The sequence below is a fragment of the Notolepis coatsorum genome (assembly GCF_963971535.1).
Source record: "Notolepis coatsorum genome assembly, chromosome: 18".
Lineage (NCBI taxonomy): Eukaryota > Metazoa > Chordata > Actinopteri > Aulopiformes > Paralepididae > Notolepis > Notolepis coatsorum.
Window position 1 is genome coordinate 74835975 of NC_140182.1, and position 21134 is coordinate 74857108.

The 21134-nt window shown below is 39.8% G+C and overlaps 1 protein-coding gene across 1 annotated transcript in view; it reads left to right on the forward strand.

The window, feature by feature from the left end:
- Positions 1-21134, forward strand: part of chkb (choline kinase beta) — a 61173-nt gene that overhangs the window by 29366 nt on the left and 10673 nt on the right. Inside the window, exons 6-9 of the mRNA XM_084334406.1 lie at positions 6815-6873; positions 13853-13940; positions 14324-14432; positions 17551-17657. Coding sequence (XP_084190532.1) covers positions 6815-6873; positions 13853-13940; positions 14324-14432; positions 17551-17657 — 363 coding nt within the window. The remainder of the gene's footprint in view (positions 1-6814; positions 6874-13852; positions 13941-14323; positions 14433-17550; positions 17658-21134) is intronic.

Below are 21134 nucleotides of genomic sequence, written 5' to 3' on the forward strand. Positions count from 1 at the left end.
TGGTATGGTTTGGTTTATTTCTTAATCCCTGAGAGGAAACATGGTTTGCCACCAGAGCGAATACAAACATGAAAGAAACAGTAACATGATACAATACAGGATACACAACACAATGGGAGAGCCTCTCAACACAGTGCTAACGGTGTTCGTTAAAAAATTTAACCGCAGCAGGAACAAAGGACCTTCTCAATCGCTCAGTAGAGCATTGAGGCTAGGGCTGGGCGATATGGCCAAAAATGATATCACGATAACGATATGATAATGTTATATCACTCGATATCGATAATTATCGATATTGTTATAAGTATTTAAAAAAAAATTATATATATATTTAAAAAAATTTTAAACCGATGTATGTTTATTTTGCAGCAATTATTTGTCGTTGCCGCCATCTTTATTGTTACAGCCCCTCACACTCCACGTGACTCCAGTTATCAGGCTGCAGCTGGTTTGAAAGCTAAAGTAAACGGGCTTCTCTGCTGGCTGTGGCTCCAGGGGAGTTGAATAGTTCTGGCTCTGCTTTCTTTTCTATCTTTTGGCGCTTTTTTGGTGGACAAACCGTGACTCGCGACTGGAGACTAGCTCTGCTAGCACACATAGCCTACTGTGTACAGACGGTTTCAAACTGTATTTTAAATTAGAAAGCAAACAAAATAAATGGACAAGAGAAAAATAAATCTCAATTTGGTCAGTATTGTCATTTGGACAAGCAAAGCCATTACTTTAAGTTGCAGGCAAGAAAGACGAGTCTGTCCACTGTCTCCGGTTTTAAAACTACCCTGTTGCAGCTAAAAAAAAAAAATTATTGATGTTTTTTTATTATCTATCGATTATTAAAATATATCGCAATACTTATCGTTATCACCCAGCCCTAATTGAGGCATCAGCAATCTATCACTAAATGAGCTTCGCAGAGCATCAAAAATTATTAACAGTGGGTGGCCTTCAAAAGATAAAATGGTGTTCAGTTTAGTTCTGGTTCGCTTCGCTATGATGATCTCCAGGGAATTAGGAGGGAGGCCAATCACTGAGCCAGCCTTTTTAATGATTTTATTTATACGGTTTTTGTCAGTAACCGTGATGCTGCCCCCCCAGCAGAGAACAGCATTAAACAGGACACTAGCCAGGATACCTTGATAGAAGACATAGAGAAGTGACCTGCTGATGTCGAAGGATCTAAGTTTCCTCAAATGAAAAAGCAGACTGGGCATTTTTTTAACACAGAATCTGTGTTCTGCTTCCAGTCCAGCTTACTGTCCAGGTGAACGCCAAGATATTTATAGGACTGGACTATTTCAACCTCCTGCCCCCTAATGATGACAGAAGAGACATTCACTTTTTTCCTACTGAAGTTGATGAGCAACTCCTTGGTTTTTTCGATGTTTAGTTCCAAGAAATTGGCATCGCACCAATGGACAAATTAGTCTTATCTCCTTTTTATAGGCCTGGCCATCACCTTTGTTGATGAGACCGATAAGAGCAGTATCATCAGAAAATCTTTGCACATGGCCTCGCTGTGTCTGCAGTCCGCAGTATAGAGCACAAAGAGGAAGGGAGCCAAAACTGATCCCTGGGGGGCTCCAGTTTTTGTCCAGATGACATCCGATACTATGCCATCCAGCCTGACAAACTGAGGCAGAGGAACAAGATATTTCGTGCACCAAGAGATGGTTGAGTTGTGCAGTTTAAACTGAATAATTTTGTTTGCTAGGATATGTGGCTGAATTGTATTGAAGGCGCTAGAAAAATCAAAGAACATTTCCCTAACAGAGCTGGCAGGCGATTCAAAGTGGCTATACATTTGGTGCAACATAAAAATCAGTGCATCGTCGACTCCTACACTCTTCCTATATGCAAATTGCAAGGGGTCTAAATAAGGTGCCACCTGCCTGAGGTGGCCCAGCACAACCCTTTCAAAACATTTCATGATGTGGCATGTCAGAGCAATAGGTCTCAGGTTAGTGAGGCTATTACGCACATTGTTCTTTTTAGGAATAGGGACAAGACATGATGTTAACCACATTACAGGAAGAGCAGATGAAGACAGGGATAGAGAAAAAAGAGAATGAAAAACACGGCACAACTGGTCAGCACTAACAACCTTGAGGGTGTATGGATAAATCCCACCAGGCCTGGGGCCCTTGTTTACATTTATGCGAACCTCTTCAGTATAGATGACAATAGATAGATGACAACTGTCCACAGGACTAGGCTGAGCCTAGCAAAGAACTGGTTTGCATGATTAACATCAATATCAGGGCCCAGAGTGTGTGTGTGTGTGGGGGGCCATTGGGTGGGGCCGGGGGACAAATGCACTGGAGGAAAGTAACCCACCTCAGCACTGCCCAAATTATATCATCACTATTGCCTGTTTGAAGGATATCATCCTCAAACACATATACACCACCTACACGCCTATTCTCAGTCCTTGCCCCACAATGGTGGAATTAACTACCCACCCCAGTTAGGACAGCCGAATCCCGTCCAATCTTTCGCCATCAACTAAAGACGCACTTCTTCAACCATTATCTGAAGAAAAAAAGAAAAAAAAAATCTAACCCTAACTAACCTTACTGTCATGCACTTGTCCTAATAAACTAACCTACACTGTAACACGCAACACTTTGATGAATATTGTTACTCAGCTGATAGAGTTGTATCCTTCCTGATGACCTGTCGTACAGAACTTGTAAGTCGCTTTGGATAAAAGCGTCAGCTAAATGACTAAATGTAAATGTAAATGTCTTGTAGAATTCCACACATAAGAAAGAAAGATACTGGGATGAATAAACAAAATGGGAAATAAAATGTAGAAATGCATGCAATACATAAATAAATATGAATCTCCATATATGAAATAGAACATTTAGATAAGGTGCTACTGAGATGTTTTGGTGAGTTCTTAGTTTTTTTGTGGTAGTAGCCCTTCTTAAAAATGCATGAACATTCACTGATAATTGGTCTGTAGTGGAGTCTACAAGGTCTACATTGCCGGACCATGTAGAATCCGGACCTTGTAGACTGACATAATTCTGTGCATAGTTTAGTCTACACAGGCCATATTTCAAATAATCTAAATCTTACTTCATTCATCTTAAACATTCTTGATTTGGGGGATTGGTAGTTCCCATGAAATCTGAAGTTGTTCAAACGACAACAGCGATCCACCTTGAATTAAATCACACAGCCGAGTGAAACCTTGTTGGCTGCGTCACAGTCACGAAAGGGGCTACTTAATTCATTAATCCAATCCACTTTATTTATAGAGCACATTTAAAAACAACAACGTTTACCAAAGTGCTGTACAAGTCCCACAACATAAGATAAAAAAATAAATAAAAAAATTATAAAAAAAAAGAAATTATAAAAAGAAATTATTTTTTTTATTTTTTTTTCAAAGCTTCGAATTAAAATCGAAGCTCGGCCCCGAAGCTTCGATTGCCAAAAAAAGCTTTGAAGGTCAGCCCTAGTATGTACATACCTGTATATCAGGGCTATTCAACTAAATTGTTCAGGGGGCCACATTGTCAGAAACCCAAGGGGCCAGGGGCCGGACTGCCACGGCGCCTCCCCGTGCTATGAATATATGTACACTTGACACAACACGCAACCACATTTTCACAACTTTTATTTAAAGGGGAACTATTTTACTATTTCTTTCACTATTTGGGCACTTTTACACAATTCCTGTGGGTTTATGGAACACCTCTGTAATATTATTTTTTTTTAATTCATTGTTTTGTATTTCTAATCAAGTACTCAAAAACACGTTTTGAGCCTGGGCTCCAACCACTGTGGGAACTGTGTGGAAACTCAGCTGATTATCATGCAGCAGTGTCTCTCTGACATCACAAATCAGCACATTTTCAGATGACTCAGTTCAGTGAGGGTGAATATTGTGAGAGGAGAATTGGAAGAATGCGCCAATATGAGAATTAGAGACATAGATCATATTCATATAAGTTCACATATCTAGGAAACAATGCTAAACACTGAAAAATGCCATTTATAAGATCCCCTTTAACTACATTGCAAAAGTAGTATACTTTTCAAAAAAAGTGCTTCATTTATGTGCAACAACTGCAACATCTCCTCTTCAACATTTCAATATAAAAATAAAATAAAAAACAAACAAGTGCATGATGTGCATATGAACATTCTAACATCAACACTTGAACAAAAAAACACATTTATAGTGCAGCTGAGCTTATGAAAAAGTGCTTCATGTCTGTGCAACAACAGCAAATCACAGCATCTTATTAGCACTTATTGTCGACTCTTAACTCTCAAACATCAGGGGGGTGGGGGGCAGACAGGCCTAGCCTACATACACACATCTAATGAGAGCGATTGCACTTCTTTGACTGGGAAATGGCAGAGAAAGAGGGTTCATAGGAAGTGAGGGCTACCCGCAAACAGTGATGCAAATGCTCATTTGTCAAGGAGGCATGGTTGCTTGTTTTAATGGCATTCATGTGAGAGAAACTGGATTCACAGGTGTATGTTGAGCCAAACATTGTTAGCACAGATATTGCCAGCGTTTTTATTTTGGGGAATGTCTTGACATGAATACACTTTATCCAAAATGTTGTGGTGGATTCATTCTCAAGTGCCTGCTTCAGAGCAGATGATGCTTGCATGTCAATTATTTCAAGTTGCAGGAGACCTTCATCAATGTGAAGTGATGCAAGGAACTCTTGTCCTTTTGTGGAAATAGCAGCTACATTGGCAAATGGGTTGCTCACAAAATGCATCAATTATCTGGACATGTCAAATTCATCAAATCAACTTGCAAAGTTTTCCCTCAATTTATCAATGAAATCTGTCATTAATTGAGTGACTTTTGGCTCAATTGTGCGTGTTAACGTTGACATGAAAAAAAAAAGTTAAAAAAATAAAAAATAATAAAAAAATATTTAAAAAAAATTTTTTTTAATTTTTTTATTATCATGTAATCTTTGGCGGGCCGGTCAGAATCATCCCGCGGGCCGGATCTGGCCCGCGGGCCGCCAGTTGAATAGCCCTGCTGTATATAATATTTTTTACATATCTGTAGATCCTACTACTATCTACTGTATATCTGTACATATCCCTTAGGGCTGTCTTAAATACTTTGAAGCTTCGTTCGATGGCACAAGCTTCGAACATAAAAAGAAAATCGAAGTAAAAATATTTTATTTTTTTCCCTCAAATCTTGCGCCTCCATTCCAATGAAACGAAAGTAAGCGGCACCTTCCCGCCTCCATTCCAATTAAACGAAAGTAAGCGGCGCCTCGACTCCACCTCTCTACAAGCACGTGGAGATTATCTGTGTTGAAAACAACAAGGACATGTGCAGCAGACATGTCGACGAAGAAGCGAAGCAATGCCGTTTGTTATTTAAGACTATGTCGGACAGATTTGTGTTCATTGTGCTGCTTTTTTAAAGTGTCCCGACCCATATAAAAATATGTCTTAATAAAACGTGCTTAATTAAGTCGAATTCTGCCTTTGTCTCTATCAACTACATATAAATATTTATATAATTGTTTGCTTGATAGACGAAGGTTGCAACAATTATGTAATGTCATGTCGTTGGCTGTGAGAGCAGCCCCACTGCACCCAGGCAGGGCAGCCGAGTGAAACCTTGTTGGCTGCGTCACAGTCACGAAAGGGGCTACTTAATTAATTAATCCAATCCACTTTATTTATAGAGCACATTTAAAAACAACAAAGTTTACCAAAGTACTGTACAAGTCTCACAACATAAGATACAAAAAGATTATTATTAAAAAATATTAATTATTATTTTTTTTCTCGAAGCTTCGAATTAAAATCGAAGCTCGGCCCCGAAGCTTCGATTGCCAAAAAAAGCTTCGAAGGTCAGCCCTAATATCCCTTACCTACTCTAACTAGTTACGCTGCTGGCCAGTATGACTTACTACCATAGTGTCTTTATACCTGTATCACTGTACATGTTAATACTACAACTCTGTACATACATCTGATTAGCACTATACTCGGTAGTACTAATTCATATATTCTTATTACATTTACATTTAGTCATTTGTTTTTGTTTTGTACAACAAGTCAGCAGTGATTATACCCAGTTTAATCACCTGTACATTGTATATTACTATTGCACTTTACTGTTACATTTGCATTCTGGTTGGATGCCAAACCTCTTTTTGTTGTACTGTACTTGTGCTGTATGATGACAATATATTTTAATCTAATCTAATCTATTGGGTGGCATTAGGTCTGATACCCCTGCAGTAAATATGGAGGTGGGGCGTCGCCTCTCCTCCTTCCCTTTCATCCTCCTCTCCTCCTTCCTTTTCCTCCTCCTCCCCTCGTGTCCGACGCAGGTGGGATGACACCATCTTTCCCCGCATATCTGGGGGGGGGGAGGTTGAAAACAAGAAAGTATCCAATATTATCAGTTTGCCATATCTCAAATTATTTTCACAACGGTCACAATTTGACAATAGTAGGCTAATTATAAAAGCGTTGAAAGAGTTGTGTTTGTGGAATGAAACTAATAAAATGTCTGTCTTTGACACTCGGTAGAATGTGTGTTGTGTACCGGGGCCTCTGTATGGCTCAACAGCCTGGAACAGAGGGAGAACACTTGATAAGTCCACCCAATACTTCTTTCTAATGACATGTACTTTCTGGCGACCTTGGAGAGAAGGGCTTTAATTAGTAACCGTTGTGTTTGGGCATTATTCTCACTGAATAATGGTCTAAATTGTATCCAGGAATACAGTGGTGCTGACATTCTCTCCCTCTCTCTCTCTCTGTTCTCGGACCGTCTCCCCGCTCTGCATGTCAGAGAGTTGCTGGCAGCGACTCCGTCACCGGTGGTCTTCTGTCACAATGATGTCCAGGAAGGTGGGAGTGCCTCTCTCTCAAATCTCTCTTTCTCTCTCTCAATCTCTCTCGCCCTCTCTCAATCCCTCTTTCTTTTTTTGTATGTAATTTTTTTGGCATTTTATTGCTTTAATTGGATAGACAGAGAGGAAGGATGGGAGAAGATATGGGGAGGAGACATTCGGCAAATGTCGCCGGGTCCAGGAGTCGAACCCGGGACGGCCGCGTTGCACTGAAGTGCGTTACGTGGTGTGCCACCCTGGCGCCCTCTCAATCCCTCTTTCAATCTCTCTCTCGCTCTCTTTCAATCTCTCTTGCTCTCTCCTCTCAATCTCTTTCAATCTATCTCACTTTCTATCAATCTCTCTCTTGCTCTCTCTCGCTTTCTCTCTCAATCTCTCTCCTATCAGCTCTCCCTCCTCGCCCCTCTTCCTCACACCTCATACTTTGCACTGATTGATCCACCCCTATCTCCACTGTCACAGTTCCTAGAAGAAGATAATATTGCATAAGTCTTGAGGAAGGGTTGGGTGTGGGGCTCATATTCCTGTGCTCACATACAGTACACTCAGTCAATCAAGTCAGCCAATAAAATAGACGAGTTGGCAGTCAAAGATTAATGGCTCATTTACAGGTGTTATAGGGCTGATGGAATATCGGTTTATAATGTTTACAGTAAAGAGAAAATCTCTCACATGAATGCTTGCTCCCATGATCCTCTAGTCCAGCCGATTATTATTTATTTAATAAATGAGCGCCTGTTATTTACCCCCCCCCCCGGGTAAATATGTACAGGGGGAAAAGGGAAAAGGTTTGTATCTTAAAGGTGCACTATGCAGTTTTGGGAGAGAAATTATTTTACATTTGCAGAGTCTGCAGTTTGAAAAACATATTTACTATACATGTAATTAGCATTATTCTATCTTATGTCATCATAAATCGAAACAAAATCAGTTTGAAGCACTTTGTGAACCAAATGTAAGCCTAGAAGATACTTCTTTTGGATAGTAACATGATTGTAGACAAAAGTGCGAGCCCTGACATTGTAAACAGTGAAACAGTAACATTTGTTCCAGGGTCCAAATGTTCCTCTGAGGACAGTTTCAAAATGTTCTGCCAAAACGACACAGTTAATCTTTAAAGGAGCAAACTAGTGTAATTATGACTCCTTATCATAACCAGAGATTGTCCTGGTCTTTTAACATATTTTGTGTTCATAAGTAGGGATGGGTACCGAATTCGGTACTTTTGAGGCACCGAACCGAAACACGTCGGTACTACCGAGTATCGAATCAAGTGAGAAAAAAAAAAAAAAAAAAACTTTTTTTTTTTACCCTTTTTTTTTAAACTTTTTTCTTTTCATGTCAACGTTCACACGCACAATATATGCTTACCAGTGGAGGCTGCTGACCAAATTTTTAGGTGAAGCACAAATTATTATATTATATTATATATTAAATTATATTTTTTAAACATCCCCAACGCTGCAACACCCCCATTCCTCCCAGGTGTCAGGCTCCTCATTCGCTTCCATTCATTTTGGGGACCATGTTTAAATATCATACTTCTGAAGTATAAACAAACTACCGTATACTGCTGTGACGATTTCGAATATCTTAACATGTATTTACCACCTTCCTCTGCACGAGGCCACAGATGGGTTTTATGTAACACAAGGACAATGAATGAATAAATGAATGAATGAATGAATGAATGAATGATGAATGAAAACTTTATTTAACAGATTGCAGAATGGGTACAATACAGTACGGCTCAATACACACAATTGTTAAGGGGATGCAGACCAGAGAAAGACTTTCGTCTTGTTTACATCAATTCAGTGCCACATACACACAGTCCTCATATCCCTCCTAGTTACACACAGTCATCATTATCCCTCCCATACAATACGCACAACACAACAGACTAACTCGTCTTGCTCAATACTTGTTTATGAGTTTTAAGAGACAGCACTGTAATCTCTCAACCAAAGCTCTACTAGTTAACAAAGATCTCCACCTTGCTATCTGAAACACTGACACCATTATCAACCTAATAATATCAACCTGATAATATTGAAACATTATCAATATAACGTTAGCTACCAACTTTAGCAGGGCTCCTAATAACACAAGATACATTTCACTATGAATTGAAAATGGGGGACCCTGATGTAAACAAGACGAAAGTCTTTATCTGGTCTGCATCTCCTTAATAATTATGTGTATTGAGCCGTACTGTATATTGTACCCATTCTGCAATCTGTTAAATAAAGTTTTCATTCATTCATGCCTTTTGAAAAGTGACATGGTCGATGTAGGAGTTATGATGCGGTTTCAATTCGGTTACAGTAACGTTACACAAACTGACATTCTAAAGCCAAGAAGACACGACTTACCCATATCGTTGAATAGTGCAGCTTCTCCATGTGACGAGTCCGACTTGAGCCGCTTGCATTAATCCCATGGAAAATGTAAACAATAGTGCATCGCGAGCTAGCTTGTTGCATCAAATTGATGTTTGGCTTTTGTCTCCCGAGTGACGTTAGAACTACTACACTTCGGCTGCGTCCAGGCTAAGCACTGCAGGCTTTCGTTTTACAACGACTGAGATAAAAAAAATATATATCATCAAACGATGCACAATGGAGAGGCATTGTTGTTATTGATATCATCTTCATCAATGTCATCAGCCCTGTTTAGACATTCACAAGACTTGCGTAACGAGATAAAAATTATTTTGAAAACAAGCTCGCTGCAGAGCCACAGTACGGCACAAGAGAAACCATTATCTGATTGGGCCACAAGGCTGTCAATCATGCTAGCTGCAGAGCCACAGAACAGCCAAAAAGAAACCATTAGCTGATTGGTGGATTGAATGATTGACAGCCTTGTTATCCATTCAATGGCAAGAGTTTAACTGCACAGACCGTGCTTAGATGAAGTTAATAGCCTATTTTGATTCGCTGTTATTTATTATTTATTAACAATGGGTCACACCTGTGAAGTTTTCTTCACGAATAATTACTGCAGGCAATACTGCAGTGCAGGCCTGCTCAGAGCTGTCAATTTTGGCAATTTTTGAAGAAAAAAAAATTCACTGACATTTTTTTACAGAGGAAAACATTTATAATAAAAAAATAATAATAAAAAAAAAAATATATATATATATAGGTATATGTAAATTAATAATAATTATGAATTATGAGTGAATTTGTATTTCACGTGTTGTCATAGAGAAACCTCCACTGATGCTTACCTAGGATTTGACTTGATTCAACAACAAAGCAGTCGGAGCAATGACAAGCCGAAAACTGTCGAAATTGTAGTTATTTGAAGTTTGGATTTTTTTTTTACGACTGAGGTAGGTAAATTAAATTTCTTGAGACTAAAGTACAGAAAAAAGGTACCGTTGGGTACCGGTATCGATTCACAGGTACCGGTATCGGTTCAAATGTGAAAGGTACCCATCCCTATTCATAAGTGTATAAAGTGTTTCTTTTGCCATTGATAATAATAATAATAATAATGAAAAACTTTATTTGTATAGTTTAACTCTTTCATACATGAATTGCAGCTCATAGTGCTTCACAGCAGTAATGTAGATGTCATGGACACAAATATAGGCATAACATTACCATAAAATGTGCACATATATAGATAGGCATGCATAAAATTAGCAGAGAATTAGCAGAGAATTGACTAAATAAAAGCAATGGTAAATGGTGCATTCATACGCTTATCCAAAGTGCTTTACAATTTATGCCTCACATTCACCCATTCACTCAGATATTCACACACCGACGGTGGAGGCGACCATGCAAGGTGCCAATCTGCTCATCGGGAGCAGTTAGGAGGTTAAGTGTCTTGCTCAAGGACACTTCATCCCGTTGCCCCGGACGAGTGGGAATCGAACCTGGAACCTTCCGATTACCTGACGTCTGCTCTACCACCTGAGCCACTGCCCCCCCCTCATTTTATGTCTGCATAAAGTGCAGACATAAAATGAGTATAAAATAGACATTAATCATAAAATAGACAACATGCATTCACACTAGGGATGGGTACCTTTCACATTTGAACCGATACCGGTACCTGTGAATTGATACCGGTACCCAACGGTACCTTTTTTCGGTACTTTAGTCTCAAGAAATTTTATTTACCTACCTCAGTCGTAAAAAAAAAATCCAAACTTCAAATAACTACAATTTCGACAGTTTTCGGCTTGTCATTGCTCCGACTGCTTTGTTGTTGAATCAAGTCAAATCCTAGGTAAGCATATATTGTGCGTGTGAACGTTGACATGAAAAGAAAAAAGTTAAAAAAAAAAATAAAAAAAATCTCTATCTCACTTGATTCGATACTCGGTAGTACCGACGTGTTTCGGTTCGGTACCTCAAAAGTACCGAATTCGGTACCCATCCCTAATTCACACGTTATCACAATTAGGGCTGTCTTAAATGCTTCGAAGCTTCGAACGTTCGATTCGATGGCACAAGCTTCGAACAAAAAAATCGAAGTTTAAAAAAATATATATATATTTGTGTGTGTGTGTGTGTGTGTGTGTGTGTGTGTGTGTGTGTGTGTGTGTGTGTGTGTGTGTGTGTGTGTGTGTGTGTGTGTGTGTGTGTGTGTGTGTGTGTGTGTGTGTGTGTGTGTGTGTGTGTGTGTGTGTGTGTGTGTGTGTGTGTGTGTGTGTGTGTGTGTGTGTGTGTCTAACCGTGACTAACCTTACTGTCATGCACTTGTCCTAATAAACTAACCTACACTGTAACACGCAACACTTTGATGAACATTGTTACTCAGCTGATAGAGTTGTACCCTTCTTGCTGTCTTGTCGTACAGAACTTGTAAGTCGCTTTGGATAAAAGCGTCAGCTAAATGACTAAATGTAAGTGTGTGTGTGTGTGCGCGCACCTTGTAGAATTCCACACATAAGAAAGAAAGATACTGGGATGAATAAACAAAATAGGAAATAAAATGTAGAAATGCATGCAATACATAAATAAATATGAATCTCCATATATGAAATATAACATTTAGATAAGGTGCTACTGAGATGTTTTGGTGAGTTCTTTGTTTTTTTGTGGAAGTTGCCCTTCTTAAAAATGCATGAACATTCACTGATAATTGGTCTGTAGCGGAGTCTACAAGGTCTACATTGCCGGACCATGTAGAATCCGGACCTTGTAGACTGACATAATTCTGTGCATAGTTTAGTCTACACAGGCCATATTTCAAATAATCAAAATCTTACTTCATTCATCTTAAACATTCTTGATTTGGGGGATTGGTAGTTCCCATGAAATCTGAAGTTGTTCAAACGACAACAGCGATCCACCTTGAATTAAATCACACAGCCGAGTGAAACCTTGTTGGATGCGTCAGTCACGAAAGGGGCTACTTAATTAATGAATCCAACCCACTTTATTTATAGAGCACATTTAAAAACAACAACGTTTACGAAAGTGCTGTACAAGTCCCACAACATAAGATAATAAAAAAAAATATATATATATATTAAAAAATATATATATTTTTTTTTTTTTTTTTTTTGGAAGCTTCGAATTAAAAGCGAAGCTCGGCCCCGAAGCTTCGATTGCCAAAAAAAGCTTCGAAGGTCAGCCCTAATCACAATCGACCTGCGCTACGCGTCATATCGCATCATATCAATCGATCGATAATACGCTATGAATTAACCAGTTGTTAACACTATCCATTCATTTATTGATGTTGAAAAGGGGTGGAAACGCACTCTGTGAAACGTCAAAAAGTCACTTGGCGTAGGTCATTCACCCTTTTTATTTTTTTTTAACTTTGGCTAATGTTACTATTATTACTCTACTCCAAGCCATTCAAATTTACGTGTCAACCGGGGGCGCACAGGACTTTATAACAAGTGCACCCGACTGAATGCGGTAGTTGAAAATGCGGGGCTTGTTAGAGTGTTGATTGAAGTAAAAGGCGCCTAGTAACTTTCAAACAACTTGAACTCATTCAGCGCCAGTCACGATGATAGTCGGGTTAACTCGCCATCGCTTGAGCGCCAGACCCGAGTTTAGTCGGGTTTTAATCGCTATTTCTTTTATTAGCGATATCCATTCATTTTCATCCATCCAGCCTGATGTTATCGTTGGGAATGGGTCTGAGCTCGCAAAAGGGCAAATACCGCCGTCTACGCCTTCCAGTTGGTATTGCACCCCATTGGGAATGGTCTAGTTTATTTTTTGGGACAATCCAAGCCGTGCAGGCGTGGTTTAAATACTCAGGCGAGGTAGGCAGATACACCGATGCATCTGCGAGGCCCCCCCCCCTCAATATGCAATGCTGTTGAACGTGGCATGGACCTCCGCGCCCAGTACTTCAAATGGCGATGAGATAATTGGATTATTTCTTTTGCATTACATCAGATACAAGGTAAGAACACTATATATAAATTTGATCGTTGATCTGATATGTCTTTCTACCGCGATCGCGGCTGTGTGTGGATGTGTGCAGTTGAGTTTGAGGAGGCTGCGGCGGAGCACCGCGGTCCAATGCTCTTTTCATGTATGCACGAGGAAGGATAATAATGATAATCTAGCGTGGATTTCAGGAAGATACGATAATCAGGCGAAAAATTACAATGTGTTTAGTGTATTCCACTAAAACGCTATTATCCGTCTTTCTCTGGAATTACTCGGAGGGACCCAAAGTTATACTCATATTCAAAAGGCTATAAAACGGAAATGTACCGATGAAAAAAACAACAGTTGTTGGAGTGTAGCTCTTATTTTAACAAGAAAATACCACTTACAGCACGTTTTTAAAGACTCCCGCCTCAGGCCTATAGTGGATGAGGTGCTAGCAATGGTTACTAAACCACGCGTGAATGCTTGTGTGTAATTGTGTAACCTTAACACAGTTGTGATTGGAGGATTAAGAAAAGAGGGCGGGGTTTGAGGCAGGTCAATTGCCGGTAACAGGGTGGAGTAATATCTTGACTTGTTTGATCACCACAGGAAACATTCTGATGCTGGATGGCAGGGACCCCACCTCAACTGACAGACTCATGCTCATAGACTTTGAGTACAGCAGTTATAACTACAGGTAAAGTATGACACTGTATATAGACTGGAGAGAGGCTATATTGGCGGGTTATTTGAGTTGTTTACAAAGTCAAACTACGCCTCTTTCTTTGTGTGATAGCAATGTAAGACATGCGGCTTGATTTGGCACACAAGACTGCTGCTATGTTGTTGTTGTGGCTGCTGCTTCTGTCTGAAATGGTCTACTCTATGTTTATGTGTAGTAACGTCTGTGTCCTTGTAATATGTCTGTACGGTTTGTTTATGTTCCTCCTCTGTTTTTAAGCTCTGTTTTTAAGCTCTGTTTGGCAAACAAAATGAACTTGAACTTGAATGCCGATTTTTCCTCAAAAGTACAACATGTACAAGCTGCTTTTATGTGTTTTCTACTTTTCTTCCTTTCAGGGGCTTTGACTTTGGGAACCACTTCTGTGAGTGGGTGTATGATTACACCTACAACCAGTGGCCCTTCTACAAGGCCACGCCGGAGAACTACCCCACCAGAGAGCAGCAGGTCAGCAGCACTAGGGGCGTATATGTCACCCTCCTCCTGTATACACTAAGAATATCTAAATAGTACCCTCATTATCTTCTTGATATTATTTTGTATTTAATGTTTTAACACATATACAAACAGAACAGACGGAACAGACCAAATCAACACATCAGATATGCACAACAACGACAAAGAAAAATTATATATATATATATACCCCCCCCCCCCCCCCCCCTCAACAGAAAGGAAAAAAAGAAACAAGACAACCAGTCACTCTTTTGTGCCTCCTACCAGTGTTAGACCTATCAAGTCTTTTTACATGGCTTTGTGTAAGAGACAGCTTCACAGTCCATTCAGTCCACATAGTCCAAATAAAATACTTGTACAAACTAAAGTACCATCAGGCCATCAAGAGTCCCTTCAGTTGATGCCTTTAGAGCAGGCAGCCGAGGGGAGAAACACCACAGAACAAACAGCAAAAACAAACAAAAACAGTGCTCTATAAGTTCACATTACCCTCATTATCTTGATGATGTAAAAAAAAACATGATACACCACTGTACTGCGTTTGTTTTTTTTGTTTTTTTATGTCCACACAGTGCCACCTAGTGGATAAACAGATGTGCATACACATTTAGACTTGAACTGAATACTGTAGCATTGAAACTAGACTAGATCTATAATGGAGAAATGCAGGCACACAACAAACATTTCTGTTATAGGTTGATGATGGTTGTTATAGGATGATGATGGTTGGTTGTTATAGGTTGATAATGAACAAGACTTTGTTGTTATAGGTTGATGATAGTTGTTGTAGGTTGATGATGATGGTTGTTGTAGGTTGATGATGGTTGTTGTAGGTTGGTGATAATAATACATTTATTTTATATAGCGCCTTACATTAGGCATCTCAAAGCACTTTACATACATGGCATTATAGCATACGGACAAACACAGTATATGGACAAACACAGTACATGGACTTTCACAATGACGACATGGTGGGGATAATACAGAGAGAGGGAGACAGCTTAGAGACAAGACAGAGAGACATTTTTTTAATAAATAATAATTAGTGATTCACCAATGTGAAAATTGTGACCGATAACCGATATTAATATTGCTGTTCTGGCCGATACCGATATTTACCGATGTCGATATCTCTGTATAGAAAACACTTTTTTATGATAATCAAATAAAAAGCTATTTTCCAAAACGCATTTTATTTTTTTATTTTTTTACTTTTGTAACTTATTTTCAGAAATGACTGATATTTTTTAACTATTTAAGGCCAAAACAAGTAAAAAATTGTATTTATATATATATATATATATTTTTAATATCAGCCCTATCTTGATATCGGACTGATACGGCCATATTGGCCGATATTATATCGGTGGCCGATATATCGTGCATCACTAATAATAATACTAAAATATAGGTGTGTACAGATGTGAAAATGTAAGTGATGCAGGGGTTGGGGGGTCAGGAGTGAGGGTATGCAAGATTGAACAGGTGGGTTTTGAGGTGGGACTTAAATGTTTCTACGGATGGGGCTTCTTTGATGTGTAATGGTTGTTCTAGGTTGATGATGGTTGCTGTAGGTTGATGATGGTTGCTGTAGGTTGATGATGGTTGTTGTTGTTGTTTTAGGTTGATGGAATGAACTACCCATACCCACCCCAGTTAGGACAGCCGAAACCCGTCCAATCTTTCGCCGTCGACTAAAGACGCACTTCTTCAACCATTATCTGAAATAATGAAAACAAATAAAAAATAAAAAAAATCTAACCTTACTGTCATGCACTTGTCCTAATAAACTAACCTACACTGTAACACGCAACACTTTGATGAACATTGTTACTCAGCTGATAGAGTTGTACCCTTCCTGATGACTTGTCGTACAGAACTTGTAAGTCGCTTTGGATAAAAGCGTCAGCTAAATGACTAAATGTAAATGTTGATGGTTGTTGTAGGTTGATGGTTGTTGTAGGTTGATGGTTGTTGTAGGTTGATGATGGTTGCTGTAGGTTGATGATGGTTGCTGTAGGACGGTTGATGATGGTTGTTATAGGTTGGTGATGGTTGTTATAGGTTGGTGATGGTTGTTATAGGTTGATCATGGTTGTTATAGGTTGATGATGGTTGTTATAGGTTGATGATGGTTGTTGTTGTTGTAGGTTGATGATTGTTGTTGTTGTAGGTTGATGATGGTTGTAGGTTGATGATGGTTGTTGTAGGTTGGTGATGGTTGTTATAGTTTGATGATGGTTGTTATAGGTTGATGATTGTTGCTGTAGGTTGATGATGGTTGCTGTAGGTTGATTATGGTTGCTGTAGGTTGATGATGGTTGCTGTAGGTTGATGATTGTTGCTGTAGGTTGATGATGGTTATTATAGGTTGATGATGGTTGTAGGTTGATGATGGTTGTAGGTTGATGATGGTTGTAGGTTGATGATGGTTGTTATAGTTTGATGATGGTTGTTATAGTTTGATGATGGTTGTAGGTTGATGATGGTTGTTATAGGTTGATTGTTGTAGGTTGATGATGGTTGTAGGTTGATGATGGTTGTTATAGGTTGATGATTGTTGTTGTTGTAGGTTGATGATGGTTAGTATAGGTTGATGATGGTTGTAGGTTGATGATGGTTGTTGTAGGTTGATGATGGTTGTTATAGGTTGATGATGGTTGCTGTAGGTTGATGATGGTTGTTATAGGTTGATGATTGTTGTTGTAGGTTGATGATGGTTGTAGGTTGATGATGGTTGTAGGTTGATGATGGTTGGTGATGGTTGTTATAGTTTGATGATGGTTGTTATAGGTTGATGATGGTTGCTGTAGGTTGATGATGGTTGTTGTAGGTTGGTGATGGTTGTTATAGTTTGATGATGGTTGTTATAGGTTGATGATGGTTGCTGTAGGTTGATGATGGTTGTTATAGTTTGATGATGGTTGTTATAGGTTGATGATGGTTGCTGTAGGTTGATGATGGTTGCTGTAGGTTGATGATGGTTGCTATAGGTTGATTATGGTTTTTATCGGTTGATGATGGTTGTTGTTGTAGGTTGATGATGGTTGTTATTTATAGGTTGATAATGAACAAGACTTTGTTAACTTCTTGTTCTGTATTGCAGCTTCACTTCCTCCGTAGTTATATGGCAGAGAAGGGGGATTACTCTGAGCATACCATGCATGAGGACCAGGCACGTATCGAAGAGGAGATGCTAATCGAAGCTAACAGGTAAGAGATGTTTTTAAGTATATTCAGATCCATCCTCTCTTTGCTAACTAGACAACCTTAAAGGTCCTGTGTATTGCTATTCCTTTCACTATTTGGGCAATGTTACACACTTCCTGTGAGTCTATGGAACACATCTTTCAAAAAAATGCATTGTTTTGTATTTCTAATCAAGTACTCTAAAGCAGCATTTTTCCACTTCAAGATTTCAAGCTGTTTTGGGCTGGGCTCCGCCCATAAGCGCTTTGAGTGACAGTCACCTACAGTCTGCACTGGCAGACAAAGAGAGACATAGAGAGATTGAGGGGGATACTAATACATTTTGCCGCGGGGGGGCATAATCTCATGGGACAATGCATTGGTAACTTGTTTCAAATGACAATATATACCCCTGTGAATATTATTGCACGGATTGGAATACGGGCGTGGGAGCGTGTGCAATGATATTTTGCATCAGGTTGACAGTGATTTATATGCGAGTGCTCCCGACTGTGTGCGTGTTTCCCCGAGAGAAGCTCCTGCCCCGCGCGATCTCTCTCGCTCGTTCTCTCTGTCGGCACCCACGCCACGTCAACCCGTTTGAGGAAGTGTCAGTATTTCCACTCGCTCTGTTGTTGAGTGCGCTACAACCATAGTTAGTTATGCAGATCAGCAGCACCTACTGACGTCAGGGAGCGAGTCAAATCAGAATGGCTTAGTTCACTGGGGGAGGATATTGTCTCAACTGAATTGGAGCAATCTGCCAAAATGAGAATTAGAGACACAGACCCCATTGATACAAACCCCCATTGCTAGAAAACAATGATAAACACTGGAAAAGGCTATTTAGAAGACAGGGGACCTTTAACACAACCTTAAAGCAAATTTAGATTCGATTATTTAATGACCACCCAGCCAGGCTGGTGGAATTTGTTTTCAGTGCAGTTACAGCATTGTTCTGACACAGAACATATAACATCACTTACAATACATACATACTACATGCAGTTAAATACATAAATACATAATTATGTCCATAGCAACAGTGGTAGGGGGGGGGTGCTACAGGGAGTTCAGTGTCCGTATGGCAGTGGGGAAGAAGCTGTTTTTAAAGCGGGATGTTTTGGTGGTCAGGGATCTGTAGCGCCTCCCGGAGGGCAGCAGCTGGAAGATATGGTGTGCTGGGTGAGTGGGGTCAGAGATCATTTTTCTTGCTCTTCTTATTGTGCTTTGGCGGTGGAGTGATTTGAGTGATGGAAGGGGGGTGCGGATTATTTTGGAGGATTTATTGATTATTCTTTGCAGTTTGTTTTTGGAGTGAATGTCCAGACTGCTGTACCAAACTGTTATGGAGAAGGTGAGGATGCTTTGAATGATGGCCTGGTAAAAACGGAGCAGGAGATGTTTTCTGATTCTGTATTTTTTTAGCTGGCCGAGGAAGAAGAGTCTTTGATTGGCTTTTTTGTGGATGTGGTCTGTGTTGGTTTTCCATTTGAGGTTGTTGCTTATGTGGGTGCCAAGAAATTTGAAGGAGTCTGTGGTGATTATTTATGGGTTTGCCGGAGATGGATATGGGGGTTTTGGGGTTTGGCTGGCGTCTGAAGTCGATGATGAGTTCTTGGGTTTTTGATGAGTTGAGGAGGAGGTTATTGTCTGTGCACCAGGTGACTGTATGGTTGATCTGTGTACGGTATTCTGTTTTATTGTTGTCTGATGAGGCCTATGATGGTTGTGTCGTCTGCATATTTGTAGATTTTGACGGAGTTGTGGAGGGATATGACCAGGTTGGTGTATAGGGAGAAAAGCCAGGGTGAAAGGACGCAGCCTTCTGTTGTCTGTTAGAGAGGAAGCTGTGGATCCAGTGACGGATGCAGGGGTCAATGTTCATGTCCAGTAGTTTATTGATGAGTTTGGCTGGGATGATTGTGTTGAATGCGGAACTGAAGTCCATGACCAGAATGTGGGCGTATTAGGAGTTGCGGGTTTCCAGGTGTTGCAGCAGGTGGCTGTGTTGACTGTCTTCCACAGTCCTGTTGGTTCTGTAAGCAAATTGATGTGGGTCCATGAGGGGGGTGGTGCTGGTTTTGAGGTGGGTGAGAATGATGCGTTCAAATGATTTCATTGCTACGGATGTGAGGGAAATTGGTCTGTAGTCGTTGAGGCAGGAGATATTGTTGGATTTTGGCACAGGGATGATGCTGGACTGTTTGAAACACTGAGGGACTGAACAATTACGGAGGGAGGTGTTAAAAATGTTGGTGAAGACGGGGGCCAGTTCTGCAGCACAGTGATGGAGGACAGATGGGCTGATGTTATCTGGGCCTGCTGCTTTATTTTTCTTTAGCCTTTTGAAGGTGGTCCTCACCTCTTCCTCCTGGATGTGGAAGGGGGGAGGTGGCCTCAAGTTGGAAGTTAAAATGTATATTTTAGAAAATGTTGTGAATTTAAGGTGTTCTGTATAGGAGTGAGTGATACAGTTACGGTAGTAATGAAAGTTGACAGGGTGGAGATTGCTGTTTTATCCACTGGCCATGTTTTTATTATTTTTTATATATATATCTGTTTATTGAGTTTTTTCAGTGCAACCAACATTTACAAATTATACTGTATGTGCTTGAAAGTTTTCCATTAGAAACACAAAACGGAATACAAGGGACAACAGACATCAAAACAAAGTGACAGACAGACAAACAAACAGTTTCGGAAATAAATTGTAATAGTAGTAATACATTTTTTTTAATGAAAATAAATAAAAAAAATAAGACATAAAAAAAAATTAAATAAGGAGATACATAAAAAAAAAAAAAAAAAAAGTGAGTACAGCGATTCATAGGTCAACCAACTCTGGTGTTGTTTGAGATGTCGTGCTCATACCAAATCTATTGCATTGACAGGGAGAACGTTTGAAGGGGAGGGAGGAGTGAATAGTGTACCACGGATATTGTGTGGGTAAATATCAGTCTGGAACTACAGGGAGGTGGATCCTCTCAACATAGGAAAAGAAGGGAGCCCACATAGAGAAAGACCCTCGTAGTGTGTGTCAGATTTTTTCTAGTTTGATACAGTTAGAATAGATTTAATTCAAAGGGCATGAGAAGGGGGTATGGAGGATTTCCACTGAAGTAGGATTAACCGGCTTGCTAACAAAGTAATAAAAGCCAAAACTGTCAGTTGTAATAAGGGTGGGGAAACACCAAATAACGCAGTCAAAGGGTCTGGTTCAACCTGGGTACTGCATATTTCAGAGAGTGTATCGAAGATATTTTTCCAAAAACTCCAAAACATGTGCACTTTGCTGGGGACCGATTACATCGTGGACAGTTAGGTTTCACATTTTTGTAAATTCTGGATAATCTCATTGGAGTCCAGTGAGCTTGGTGGATGCTTTTGCATTGGATGAGACCATGCCGAGCACAGATGGAAGAGGTGTACTGGGAACAAACTTAACTTTTTGACTTACCAGCCATTTGGCTGGTAGATTTTAAAAACTACCAGCCGGGC